This window comes from Sarcophilus harrisii, chromosome 3 (assembly GCF_902635505.1).
Source record: "Sarcophilus harrisii chromosome 3, mSarHar1.11, whole genome shotgun sequence".
Taxonomy (NCBI): domain Eukaryota; kingdom Metazoa; phylum Chordata; class Mammalia; order Dasyuromorphia; family Dasyuridae; genus Sarcophilus; species Sarcophilus harrisii.
The window spans coordinates 547,655,591-547,670,606 of NC_045428.1; the positions used below are offsets into that span (position 1 = coordinate 547,655,591).

Consider the following 15,016-nt stretch of genomic DNA (forward strand, 5'->3'; position numbering starts at 1 on the left):
GAGAAATGAGGTGGAGGTTCAGTAGTATGAGAAGAAGTGGATGTAAGATCTGGGCAGAATCAGTAGCTAGGCTGACTTGGGGCTGTCTGAGAAATGAGGAAAAGTAAAGATGAAGTGGGAGTGAAGAGGAATAGAGGTCTAGGAGAGACTCCTGGAGCCTGAGGGACTCCTTTGGCAATAGCTTGCCATTCTGTAGAAAGAGTGTGAGGCATTGGATAGAGCACTAATCTGAGTTCAAATTGGGTCTTTCACACCAGTTATGTGACTTTGGGTTACATGACTTCATCCCTATGGTCACAGAAAGGTAGGGATGACAATATCTGCACTACTTATCTTAGTGAACCTTATTAAGACATGAGAGAAATGTGGGCTGTTATCCTTGGCAGGATGGTTCTCAGAATCTGGACCGAGGACAGTGAGAGCATGTTCCCCTTGAGTGCCAAGTTTGGGGCTCCCTTGGACAAGTGTGGCCATCTGCTGAGCATTGCCAAGGACTTGGGAGTGACTGTGGTTGGAAGCGCGTGAGTCTGACTTTAGGGACGCCTACTTCACCCTGGCTGCTGGAAAGGGAAAAGGCCTAGACTAGGAGCCAGCAGGTCTGGGTTCAAACCTGGGCTGTACTATTGATTTATGGTGTCAGTGATCTTGGCCTTTCACACTGGGAAAACCTCTTCCTTTCTCTGGGTCTCAGTTTCTACTCTGTCAACTACAGGCAACAATCTCTGCCTTGTCTTCCTCAGGGAGGTTTTGTGAGGATTTGTAAACCATAAAGGGCTTTGCAAACAGAAAACCATCTCTGAAGTTTCTGTTTATGTCTCTCTGTTTCTTCCTATATTATGTATCTGTGTCTATGGGGAACCTTTCTGTGTTTATGAGTGAACAAGAACACATGTGTGTACCCATGTGCCTTCATGAGTGCACCCGTGCATTTGCTCAGTGCTAACAATCCTTGACTCCACTCAGTTTCCATGTGGGTTCTGGCTGCCAGACCCCAGAGAGCTTCCACCAGGCCATTGCAAATGCCCGGCGTGTATTTGACTTGGGCCTCCAGATGGGGCACCCAATGGGATTCCTGGATATTGGAGGAGGCTTCCCAGGCCAGAAGAATTTTGTACCTACATTTGAAGAGGTGAGCAGCCAAGATCCAAAGCCACAAGGAACATCCCCATGGGACAAGTGAGCATGAGGCATAAGACTTTCCTGTAATATGCTGAAGGTCATTACATATGTGGCTCCAGGATGATTGGCTTGGCTTGGCTGGAAGGGAATGGAGGCTTAGGGACCAGGTAGGGAGGTTTATACTGACAGAGGACATTCTTTTTCTTACAGTTAGCAGCTGTGATCAATAGAGCCTTGGACCAATATTTTCCAGAAAGCAGTGGAGTGAAGATTATAGCTGAACCTGGTCGCTACTATGCCAGCAAAATGTGCACTGCTGTCCTCAATATCATTGGCAAGAAGAATGTGGTGGGAAAAGGTGTGCCAGACTATTGTGCAGGTCACATTTGACTGGAAAACCTTCCCCAACCAACTCATGGTCTTTGGAGGCTCCAGTCATAGCATCATATAATTAATTTCAGAGGGATAGAACTCCTAGTTGGATAATCTAGCCCCTATCTGAGTACACCACCTCCTTTTCCTTCTCGCATCCCAATTTCTGTTTAGCACAACCATTGCCATGATAGCTCAGGACCATTGTCTTAGGGTTATGCCTGATTTTTCTCTGATCCTCCCTCTTTTCTCGCATGCAGTTATTATTATGTCCTACCAAGTCCATCTTTGAATACTCCTTTTATTTCCTGTGACCACTTTCTTGACATAGACTCTCACTACCATCTGCCCAACTATTTCAGTTCCTCTTCACTCTTTCCCAGCTAAGCACATCAGTTCATAGATAGAGCTGGAATTGACCTGAGGACATCTATTTCAACCCCTTCATTTAACAGATGAGGAAGCTGAAGGCCATGAGGCTTTGCCCAAAGTTACATTGTTACATGTTACATGTTAAAGGTGGACTTAATCCTAGTTCTTCTGACCATAGAACCAGTGTTTATCCCATGCAAATATATTGCTACTTCCTCTAATTGGTCCTTTGTAGGATACCAGGATGAGCTTAATTAAGCATAGATTTTAACATGCTACTGCTCTGTTCAAGAGTTTTCAGCGATTCACTCCTGTCTTCCAAGAAGTTCACACTCCTCTGATTGGTATCTGACCTTCCCAAGCAGATGCTACCTTACCTGTCCAGTTCTATTTCATATAACTCCTTTCTAATTAATCTATCCTGTCATCCAGGCAAAGTGTATCTCATATAATACAAAGACAGAAACAAAACAGTCCCTCACCTCAAGAAGCTGATATTCTACTGGGGTTAGGAGTAGGAAAGGGACTTCATGCAGATAAATAAAAACAAAATATATAAAATTTGCATAAAGTAGTTGCAAGATGGATAAAATACTACCAACTTCATGAAATCATGAAAGACTACATGGAGTAGATGGTATCTGAGTTGTGCTTTGAAGGAAGCTAGGGATTCCAAGTTGTAGAAGTGATCTGAATAATAGTTATTACATTGTAGCCTATTCATGCAAAGACATGGAGGAAGGACTAAAATATCATCTATGAAATGAATGTCACTCCTTGTTCGAGAATCTCCAGTGGTTTCTCACTATCTTTAGGATAAAGTCCAAACTCTCCTGTGTAGGATTTAAAATCCTTTCCAATCTTAATTCAGTCATCTTTCCAGGCTGATTACGTATGATAGAAAGGATTGTCTTATGCAAATGTTGTATTTCCCCAGTATCTAGCACCAAGCTCTATATAAGGAAGGTTCTCCGTGTTTGTTTTATGCACATTTCCACAGCCTTTACTTGCAGAACTCCACTTTTGGAGAACCCACAATTTATCTGGAGAATGAAAAAGTCTAGAAGGAAAGAGAACCTTGGGGCAATCATAACAAGAATCACAAGCCTCACCAGCTCCAAACATCCTCCTGACTAAGTTTTTTTCTTTTCTCAGAAGGTGGCAGGAAACTGATGTATTATACCAACGATGGTTTTTATAACTCTTTTGCCCTTATGCTGAGGGAGAAAGAAACAAGGATACCACGTGTAATGAAGGTAAGAGAGGCAAGGAAGCAAGAGCTGATTTTGACAGTTCTGGAGATAAAATAGGTTAAGCTACATGGAACTTCTTGGAACAGAGCAAGTCAGTAGGGGCTATATTTCCTAAAGAATTTGGTCATTAAAGAGTAAGTTCCATAAGATTTCCAGATCAGTGTGGGCCCTCGGATATAATTTTGACCATCTTCCCCTATCCTCTACTCACAACTCACCTCTGAATTGGGGATGAAGGAAAGTGTTACAATTACCTAATGGCTTCCAAGATGACCTGAATATAGCTGGTACCTCTACATCCTTGTTGCCAACCTTGCTTGTCACTGCCAATTAAGTTTTCTTGGGAGAGGCCATTGAAATATTTATTTGAAACAAGGGAATGGATCAAATTTACCTGCCTATATTTTTTGTGTGTGTTTAGCAGCAATTGCCCTACAAAAGAGTGATTTTTTAGTTAGTTAACTGAGACACCTGAGGAAAAATAAAGTTCTCTGGCAGAAATTATTTATCTTAATAAATACTGAGATTTATCAAAGACTATGCTTTCCAAATTGAGGTTCACAGAGACTAAGTAGTTTGTCTGGTGTTAAACAACTAGTAAGTTTCTGAGACAAAATTAAAACTGGGTTTTTCTGACTCTAAATCAAATGCTTTAACCATAGATATAGTATAGTTTTTGAAGTAGAGATCTTAGCAATTTAGAAACATAGAGCAAAATATTTACAGATTTTTACAATTATAAAATTCTAAACAATGAGTATAAACTTAATACAAATTATTAAAAGGAGTATAGGAAATATAAACCATGTATTGTGGAATGCATTGTGGCATTCACAATATACCTGGCTCTAATTTACCCAGCTATAGTGCTTTTAAATTTGCATACCCTCACTTCTGATTCATTCATTTGTTGAACCTTCAGTAAGCATGCCCTGTTCAGGATCAAATTATGCTCAGTATATCCAGGGAGAAGTAAATTTTCAGTAAGACAAAGACCCTACTGCTATGAAACTCAAACTTTGATAGGGTAGTAAGTTTTTAAAAATAATTAGACTAGGCAATATTACCTGATAAATTTATGAGGAGATTAGGGTTGTGGTGTGTTGGAAATTAAAGCAGAAATGCTAGTGGGGGTGGTCATTGAGGGAAGTTTTAAAGTGAAAATCCAACAGAGAAAGTGAGAAGGAATTCATCAGGGAAAGGAGAGGGAAGACATTTTATAGAGATGTACAAGATCTAAGACTAAAACAATGCTAGGGAATAGGAAATGGGGATGGTATGAGACAGGAGAGATTTTATTTAGCTGAATAGTAATTCTTTACTTCCCATCTGATACAGAAGTTCAATTGCAAACCATGTCTTTATCCTTCCACCCTGTGGGGTCCCACGTGTGATGCCTTTGACCGTCTGGGTCCAACAGAAATCATGCTGCCTGAACTTCATGTGGGTGACTGGCTGGTCTTTGAAGACATGGGGGCCTACACCCGCACCATAAATTCCACTTTCAATGGTTTTACACGACCTGTGATGACTGTCACCATTCCTTCTGAGCTACAGTGAGTAGAAGGGCAGGACAGAGAATGGGAATCTATAGATGGTGTTCTAGCTACCCCTTCCCTGTCCAAAAGGGAAAGTTGAATCTGTCCAAACTTCCTCAAACAGTTGTGGTAAAGATGGGAAGGGGCTATCCCTGGAGCTCGGACCAAAAGCTATTCCTTCCTCCTGGGTCTCTAGGCAAAGTCTTTAACCTAGTAATCTGCCTGTTCCCACATATATCTACACTGCTAGAGGTTAGGGGTCACAAGGAGTTTCTGTAGAGCTAGAGTAAAAAATTACTCTGGCTTGACTTCCAGAGCTCTCATGAGACCTTTCCCTCACTTTCCCTCCAACTAATTCCTATGTTCTTCCCATAAACTTCTCCTAGCCCCAATCTCCTGCCCCTTAGAGCCTTACGTCTTACTGGGTAACAGCAAACTGATTTAAAATCCAAATATTGTTAAAAAAAAATATCTTGAAGGTGGCTGGGTAAATGTCTTTCTACTTCTATGTAACTCAGGATTTATTTTCACAGACATCTTCTGGACCCAATGCATTAAATTCCAGGAAGAGATTTTCTCAACAGAACTTTCAGGCAGCTGGACAAGACAGTGAAGAAACTATTTAGGGAGGGAAGATGGGAAACAGAAAATGCTGGGAATTTTTGTTGCTTCCTTAGTCACACCAAGATGCCTGTCCAGTCATATATCATGACAAAAAGTAATCTCTGATAGTTAAAAATTGGAGCTGAGGTGGAAAAGAGAAGGAGTGACCAGGTTGGAATAAATTTAATCCATTTTTGATGACTGCATAGAGCAGTGAATTTGCATTCAGAAAAATGTGTATTCCTTCCCAGCACTATGACTTGTTAACTACGTGGCTATGAACTTTTTTTTTTCTGGGCTTCAGATCCTCAGCACTAAACTCAAGGGAAGAGGTGATCTCAAAGTGCCTTTCAATTTTCATTTTCTAAGATATGTTCAGGCCTCTAAGAAAAAAAATAAATGATAATATATTCATCTCCTCAAATTTCTGCTCTCTTCTCTAAAAAAAGATGCTTCAAATAATATTTTCTCTCATAATGACAGTGTTTCACCTAATTGCATTTGACATAATAAATATGTATTAACTAGTCCATGTTTGTTGGTTGGTTCAATTCATGCTGCCTCCTTTATACATACAATGTGACAATTGTCACATAGGTTAAAATCCATTAAAAGGATTTGGAGTCTAATTGTTGTTTAGTCATTTTTCAGTGGTATCCAACTCTTTCTGATATGATTTGAAGTTTCCTTTTTCAAAGTTACTGGAGTTTGTCATTTCCTTCTGCAGCTCATTTTACAGATGAGGAAACTAAGGCAAAGAGGGTTAAGTGACTTGTTTATTGTCTCACAGCTAGAGTGTCTGAAGTTAAATCTGAACTCAGGTCTTCCTAATTCCAGGCCTAGCAATCTATACACTGAGCTCTCTAGTGGCAGTCAGGATGTAATACCTATAAATATACTCAAATTGTTCCTCCCTATAGGGACTGATCAACATTGTCCTTTCAGCAGCCTGCAGTCTTCCATTCTGGTCACTAGATGGGACTCAAAACTCTAATGATTTCAATCCGTTCCTTCACTCTTCCTCATTCCCCACACCCATCTCCCACTCCCAATTCCTTGCCTCCTAATTTCATTTCCCACCATCTATGAAGATTAACCACTTCTTATCTTTTCACTTTTCTATAGGAAAGCAAGTTTATTTTTGTGAAATGTGCAGTTTCCTGAGGTCAAGGTCTTAAGGATGAACAAACAACTCTTGTAGCAGTAATTGCTACAGTTAGTACTCCCATCCTTCAGATCAATTTGCTCTTTTAATTTCTCTCTCTTGGACCCAATGACTGAGATAAGTAACATATAGCTTACTGTAACATTAATATATGTGACTTTGAAGTGAGAGTAATCAGTCACACTGTCCTACGCTCACATGACTATAGCCACTCAAGCTGATAGAAACATTTCTACTTCTTTCATTCTTTTTCTTTTTCCCTACCCAATTATCTTTGCTAGCAAATCTTTATCTCCTTCACAGCTGATAGAGTATTGAAGACAGAAGAGACTTTTATAAAATTCTTTAGTGACAGGTAGAGAAGCAGACTTTAGCAAGGTCACTCAATCCAATCTCTTAGGAGGATTCATTGCAGTTTGCAGTCCCCAGAAGGCTCTGGGTGACAGCTAGCTAACTTCAGTGTCTTTTTTCTATCCTAACTATTAAATCAACAGTTTCTGAGACTTACAACTTTTCTGGATTATGTCTGTAAAACATGGAAATTTAATTAGATTATTCATAAGGATCCTCCAAGCTCTAAATTCTGTGAAAATTGAACTTCTAAATTAACTGACCTCTACTGAAACAGCCAGAGCTTTGAATCAAGGTAACACTGGAAGAGAAGTTGATCCTCATAATGCTGCTATTCTTTGAATCTGGAAGCACAGCGGACCCTTTTGACAAAGATGAAGAGACCTCCCCAAAAGAAAATACATTTAACCTAAGCTTGTGCCATACAATGACAAGCACCAAGAAGGGAAAATATAACATTCATCTTCATCTCCTGGGATAAATCAGAAAGAATAAATGGGAGTAAAGGGAATAACTGAAATGGGTATTAGCATTCCCCAATTTTTCAAGAAAAGAGAAAGAAAACTCATGGGAAACTAAATGATGTGCTTTACTTCAATGAACCATGTCATTTGGGTACATAGTTGTGTAGAACAGCCAATAATAAAAGAGAAAGATGATCAATAATCAGAGATTATTAGAATAGATTAATTAGAATAACGATTTATTAATAGAAGAACCTGCAAAACTCTTGCTGGAACTAATCAATTTCCCCCTGAATCATGTGAGGAGAAGTGTGACATAACCTATGCAATAGCATGGTATAGAGGAATACAAAGTTGAAATTTGATTTTAATACTATTTTGAGGCTTAGTCAAGCTGGATTTAATATTTTCTTTCATAGTTCCTTCTCTGTCTAAACTTCATATACCATTCAATCTCAAAGAAACTTTACTGAAGATCTACTTTTTGTTTTGTAATTATTTCCAGTTTTATAATTCCACCCATCACCCACTTTTTAGAAAAACTCAGTTAACCTACAGGTCAAATCTCATCAATTTAAACTACTGTAGCAACTCTTAATCATCTGAAGATTATTTCCTGGTAACTTTTGCTTGTGATTTGAATCATATCTTGCTTAAGAGGGGTTCTGAAATGGAGGTCCAAATGATTTAATCTCCATTCTGACTATGACATTGATAAACAGTCAAAATGACACCTATGTTGATTGAGATTTTGCGCTGTTATCTTATTGTTATAAAAAAAGACTATCAGCCTTCATTTAATATCTCTGGGTTGGCTTAGGTATCCTTTGGCTGTCTTTATTAATAAATTTATACATTCTTAGTAAACAGATAATATTCAGAACTTTGTGCCTTAGTTTATCTCAATTTCAAACGTAACAAAAAACAAGCTGATAGTAAAGTGGTTAAAATGCCGGGCCTGGGTTCAGGAAAACCGAGAATCCTCAGAAACTCAGAAACTAAATCTTTGTCTCAGCTCCCACAACTGTAAATTGAGTATCATAATAGCATTTACCTCCTAGGTTGTTCTGGAGAATCAAATGAAATAACATTTGTAAAAAGCATCTGTCACATTGCCTGACACATAGTAGGAGCTAAATAAATATTTATTTCTCATATTGACTTTTAAAAAGCCAGTTTTACAGTTAGGTCTACCAGGATTTAAATTACAACTCTGATAACATATTAGTTTTGCAAGTGATAAACATAGTTGAATAAGAATTGATTGAAGCTGCCCTGGTCTCCATTTTAAGTCAATGGATGGTTTGGGACTAAGCAGAGGACATCATTTCCAGTCTCTGATCATTTTGTAGATCTTTTAAACTTTCTTCTCCAGGAATTCCCAGAAGCTTTCTTTATGGACTTTTGCTTGTTATGTAAAACAACTTACCTTGTGAAACAGTGAGATGCCTAATTCCTCTCACCTATAGCCTAGTCATTCTCTCTAATTTGGTACCCTATATAAACATATACCCTCTTTGGGTATCTCAGCACTTGCTGTTTGGCACCATGAGCTGCAACTCACTTGCCTGACTAAAGACCTCTCATATTATAATGACTTTTTTATCCAAAATTCACATTGACATATCCCTGAGTAAAACATTTAGCCTGATAGTCCCACGTTCCCCAAACACTTGCCCTCTACTGCAATCTCTAAGTTTGATTTATGGAATAGTTACCAACATGCAAATTCTCTTAGTAGAAGAATAGTCCTGATCTGATAACAATGAAATTACAAATCTAGATTATGTAAGAAAGCCAAATTACTATCTTCTTCCCAGGGATAAAAAAATAAGCAGGGAAGAAGAAATGGGGGAGAGACCGAGAAAATGAGAGACAGAGACAGAAAGAGATTGAGACATGTTGTGTGTGAGTATATGTATATAATATATATGTAAATATTATATACATATATATAAGAGAGAAGAATGCAGAGGAGAGGAGAGAAAGGGAGGGAAAGAAATGGAAAGAGAAGACAAAAGCAGAGAGGAGAGAGGGGAGAGGAGAGACAAAGACAAAGACAGTAGTTACAGTTATTGTTCTAGGAGTTACCAGCTCCATGGACAGCGCAAGTGTAGCTTCTAAGAGCAGAGGCTGATTCAGCACTGAGGATATGAATAGCAGCTGAGTCTTGCAACTGAGCTTAGCTGCTTGATTTATGTGTTTCAGCTAAGATCTCTAGATATATAAAGACAAAAAAATGCAGTTACTAGGCCAAGGTACTTAATTAGATTGTCTGACTCTTGTGAATTTAAATGGTTTGAATTGTTGATCAAACCAAAAAAAAATGTTTTTGAAGAGTTTCTGGAATTTGAGAAGGATGCTACAACATTCTCTGAATTTCCTAAATAGAATTTCCCCTAATCAACAACTAATTAATTCATTAACAGGTGGGAGAGTTATGTATTCTCTTCTCTACTAATCCATAAGGAAGAATATGGGAGAATTTGTGTGTGCTCATGTACATATTTTGCTAGCATTTGAGAATCTTGTGGGAGAATATGGTTCTATTCTTGGGTATAACGATGACATTATGCTTGGTAAAGACTGTGCTTGGAAGGTTTATCAGTGATTTCTTAAACTGCTCTTCTGTTATAACTTGTATTCTGAGATTCCACATCAGAATGAATACTAAAAGTAAATTTGATAATGGGGATGAACCAATGGGTAGGATTTGGCAACATGCCAAATAGTAGGCTATCTCTGCTTCTCCACATAATTTTTGAAATGTAATAGATCTGAGTTCAGCCATCACATCTATTATTTGTTTTAATAATAATAATAATAATAAATAGAAGTAGCTATTGTGGTACAGTAAATAGAACACTGGATTGGAAGTCAGGATAGACCCAAGTTCAAATCCACTCTCAGCCATTTGCTGTCTGACACTGGCTGCTGTCTCTGTCAGCCTCATTTTCCTCAACTGTAAAATGAGAATCATAATTGCACCTACCTCCCAGGGTTGTTTAGTAGAACATCTGAGATAATAGCATTTAACATTATGCCTGCTACATAGCAGGAGCTTAATAAATTTGTGTTCCTTCTCTCTAATAATAAAAGCATTTCTAGAACACTTCAAAGCACATTATAAATAACTAACTTAATCTTCACAATAACCCTGGAAGGTAGGTGATATTATGATCCCTATTTCAGAAGAGATAAAATTAAGGCAGATGGGTTAAGGAACTTGCTTAGCACCATAAACATATTAAGTACTTGAGACAGGATTTGAATTCAATTCTTTCTGAATCCAAGTCCAGCACTTTTTTCACTACGCCTTTTAGCTAATAAAGAACTAATTAGAAGCTTTCAGAGGCTCTTCTATCTTTTTAACTATTTTGAATTTCGATTCCTTAGTTAGCCATTTTCTCATAGCATCAGTTTAAAGATAATACTCCTTGAAAGGGAAAAATACAGAAACGAAACAAAAATTAGAAATGTTCTGCCTTTTCTCAATCATTCTTTGTATTTCCTATCTACCTTAAACCTTAAACTATTTTAAACCTTATACCTTAAACTATTTAAAACTTACCTTTATAGGATTCTCTCATGTTTCTGCATTCATCTTCCATTGCCTGCCCTTGCTTGCATGTTTTTTTCCTAAATTTAAATTAGTTAATGACTCCCATGTATATTTATATCAATCTCATGGTCACAACTCCATTCTCCATCAAAAATATATCTTTTTGTGCCTTCATAATTCTCTTCATATTGGAGAACTTTCCATTCCTTCTGGGAAGATTTGTTTTAATAAAATTTAGATCCCAGAATCATATCTATCCCTTCTGTGAATTGCCATCATTTTTATTTCAGTAGCCAAATGTTCCTTGATAGAATCAAGAACAGAATAACAGTTTGCCTTCCTGCTTCCCACTTTAAATGATGAAATTACAATAAAGGAAAGTGAAGAACCTATTAGCTGATTTTATATAGAGAGCTAAAGACATGGGTTTTTACCACTAACTTTTTTCTTTGATTTTATCTCTCATGTATTATTGAGCTTCTTATGTGCTTTTTTTCTATATTGCAGCTATTTAAAATAGAATCTAGTTTTGTGTATACGTGCATTCATACACATACACACTCACACAGACTCCAAACCATTTTTAGAAAAAAACCATAAACATATGTACTTTTACACATATATTCTAGTTATTAAAAGTCTGGATTAAATTTCAGACTATACATAAATATATGTTTACATTTCAAATGTATATATTATAAGAAACTATTAGGTACACTATATCTTTGACCAAGAACTCAGCAGTCCTATTTTTAAAGGGCATTTTCAAGATTTAATGGTAATTTTGTCCTTCAAAACATTGAGGAATAAGAGGAAATTGTATTCTGAAGGTGATTCTCACTAAAAGACAGTAACAGCTTGCTGGTACAGAAATGATGATACCATTGTGTAAAAGAGCAGAAATTGTCTGCGTTAGACCATAGATGAGACCATAAAAGAGATTTCAAAGGGTTCATGTAGATAGAATCACATGGACCAAAATTCTATTAGAAAAGTCAGTCTACAGGAAAAGACAACGACAAATGTTGGAGGGGATGTGGGAAAACTGGGACACTAATACACTGTTTGGTGGAGTTATAAATGGATCCAGCCACTCTGGAGATGAATTTGGAACTATATTCAAAAAATTATCAAACTGTGCATACCCTTTGATTCAACAGTGTTTCTATTGGGCCTATATTACAAAGAGATCTTAAAGGAAGGAAAAGGACCCACATGTGCAAAAATTTTTGTGGCAGCCCTTTTCATAATGGCAAGAAACTGGAAACTGAGTGTATGCCTATCATTGGAGAATGGCTGAATAAGTTATGATATATGAATGTTATGTAATGTTTTTGCTTTATAAAAACGATCAGAAGGATGATTTTATAAAGGTCTGGAGAGACTTACATGAACTAACACTAAGTGAAATGAACACAACCAGGAGATCACTGTACACGACAACATCAATATTATATGAGGATCAATTCTGATGAACGTGACTCTTTCCAACAATGAGATGATTGATGCCAGTCCCAATGATCTTGTGATGAAGAGACCATGTATACCCAGAGAGAGGACCCTAGGAACTGAAAGTGGATCACAATATAACATCCTCACTCTTTTGTTGTTGTTCACTTGCATTTTGTTTTCTTATTAATTTCTTTTCTTGATCTGATTTCTCTTGTGCAGCAAGAAATTGTATAAATATGTTTATACATATTTCATTTAAATGTATTAAATTGTTGATCTAGGGAGGGATGGGGAAGGAAAATCGAAACACAAGGCTTCCAGGGTCAATTTGTCAAATTATCTTCATTGTTTTGAAAATATAAAGTTTAGGGGAAATTGCCAGAAAAATAGGGTTTAAATAAAAACTGACCAAAAAAGCAAATGCTTTAAATTTAAAAATGCCCCCAAAAAGTCATTCAGAAAGAATGGGGAGGTTCTTTGGGGATAAAATTATGGACACAAAAATAAAACAATTCTGGCAAGAGAAAAAAATTGGATTTCAAAAGCACTGATGTGGATAGATGTGATGTGGATCACAAATTAGATTTATTAAACATACATGGAGGCCAGAAGCAAGGAGGTTACCAGAAAGACAAACTAGGTTAAACAAAGGATGGTATTCCTATAGGTTTTCTTAGTCCTAAGTCAGGATGGAACCAAGATGGTGGGTAAACCAGAAAGTTGCTCAAATCTCCCAGTTTCTCTTGAAACCATATGAAACCAAACCTCTGAACAGGTCTGATGAAATGAAACCCTCTCCAGCTCAAGATAGCTAGGGATTCAAGAAAGGTGTTCAATGAGGATAAGTGGTGTTCCAACCCACCAGATAAATTGGGAAAGCCAGTGAGATAGTCTTAAAGCAAGCAGACAACAACTAAGACTATGAAGCAACCTGAGATCCCTTACCATAAAAGGCAAATTCCGGGAAACCAAGCTGTTTCTGGAAAAGAGCAGATAAAGAGATGGGCAAAATACAAACACAGGGCCCCTATTCATAAAGGCTCAAACCACAGGAAGCTTGGATAGTCTCCTTTACCCCAGGGCAAGTTCAATTCTAAAAGTTAAAAAAAAGAAACAAAAAAGAAAAGAAAGAAAAAACGAAAAAGAAAAGAACCTTGACCAGAAAGCCCTGTGGTAACAGGAAAACAAAACACTAAATCAGACAAAGACAAAATGTCCACCAGAAAACCTCAAAGACTGATATAAATTGATTTCAAGTACAAAAACTTATGGAATGCTATAAAAAGGCTTTAAAAGGCAAATAAGAGGTAGAAGAAAAAAAGAAAAAGAAATAAAAAAGTCAAGTTTGGGAAAGGAAAAACCCTTAAAAATACAATTGGAAATCAAAAAAATCCACTAAGAAATCAATTATTTATTTATTAGTAAAAGTTTTTTTTTAAAAATCATCGTTTTTCGACACTGACTCTTCAAAACCTTGTTTCTAAATTCCCCCTTCTTTCCCCCCTCCCAGACAAAAAATCAATATTTAAAGTTATCAATTCTTCTATACATATTTCCCAATTATTTCTATACAAAAAAATCAAAAAAAAAAAAATGGAAGAAAACAAAAATGCAAGCAAAGAAAATAAAAGAATGAAAATGCTATGGTTTTCCACACTCCATTTGAGTTCTCTCTTTGGAGGTGATGGCCTTTCACAAGATCATTGAATTGGCCTGAACCATCTATTCTTTTGAAAAGAGCCACATCCAGCAGAATTGATCATCAATAATCTTGTTGTTTCTATGCAGGATCTCTTGGTTCTCCCTCACTTTGTTAGCATCAGTTCACATAAAATTTCCAGCCCTCTGAAATTCCTCTGATTGTATCTTTCAAAACAATAATATTCCAAACATTTATATACCATCTTATTTAGCCATTCTCCAACTGATGGGCATTCCCAGTTTCCATTTTCTTGACATTACAAAGAGGACTGTACAAAATTTTGCAAGGGGTCTCTTTTAAGATCTCTTTGGGAAACAAAAAACATCTGGATTAAAGGGTATCAAGTTTGATAGCCCTTTGGGATAGTTCCAAATTGCTCTTCAGAATGATTGATCAGTTCACAACTCCACCAACAATGTATTAGTGTCCCAGTTTTCCCAATCCCTCCAAATTATCATTATCTTTGTTGTCTTAACCAATCTGAGAGGTGTGTAATGGTACTCAGAATTGTCTTAATTTGCATTTATTTCTCTGATGAATAGTGACTTAGAGCCCTTTTTCATATAACTAGAAATGGTTCATTTTTCATCTGAAAATTGTCTTTCATATCCAACCATTTATCAATTGGAGAATGGCTTAATTCTTATAAATTTGAGAATTTCATATATTTTAAAAGGGACCTTTATCAGAACCCTTGATGTAAAATTTCCCCAGTTTTCTGGTTCCTTTCTAATTTTGTCTGCATTGGTTCTGTTTGTACAAAAAACTTTTAACTTAATATAACAAAATTATCAATCTTGTATTCAATGATGTACTCTCTTCTGGACAAATTCCTTCCTTTTCCACAGATCTGAGAGATAAACTATCCGTTGCTCTTCTAATTTGCATAATATACCTTTATGTCTAAATCTAATCCATTTTGACCTTATCTTGGTAGGTGGGCAGTGCTTAGTTTCTGCCTACTAATTTCCAATTTTCCCAGTTTTGTCAAAAGTAAGTTTAATCCCAAAAAGCTGGGGTCTTTGGGTTTGTCAAACATCAGATTACTATAGTCATTGACTTT

At 36.9% G+C, this 15,016-nt stretch overlaps 1 protein-coding gene across 1 annotated transcript in view; it reads left to right on the top strand.

The window, feature by feature from the left end:
* Window positions 1-387: 387 nt before the first annotated feature.
* The window catches only part of LOC116422627 (antizyme inhibitor 2-like), a 43,676-nt gene continuing 29,047 nt past the window's right edge, over window positions 388-15,016 (top strand). The window contains exons 1-5 of the mRNA XM_031961520.1: window positions 388-521; window positions 964-1,129; window positions 1,330-1,477; window positions 3,019-3,119; window positions 4,455-4,672. Of these exons, the coding sequence (XP_031817380.1) occupies window positions 388-521; window positions 964-1,129; window positions 1,330-1,477; window positions 3,019-3,119; window positions 4,455-4,672 (767 nt within the window). The remainder of the gene's footprint in view (window positions 522-963; window positions 1,130-1,329; window positions 1,478-3,018; window positions 3,120-4,454; window positions 4,673-15,016) is intronic.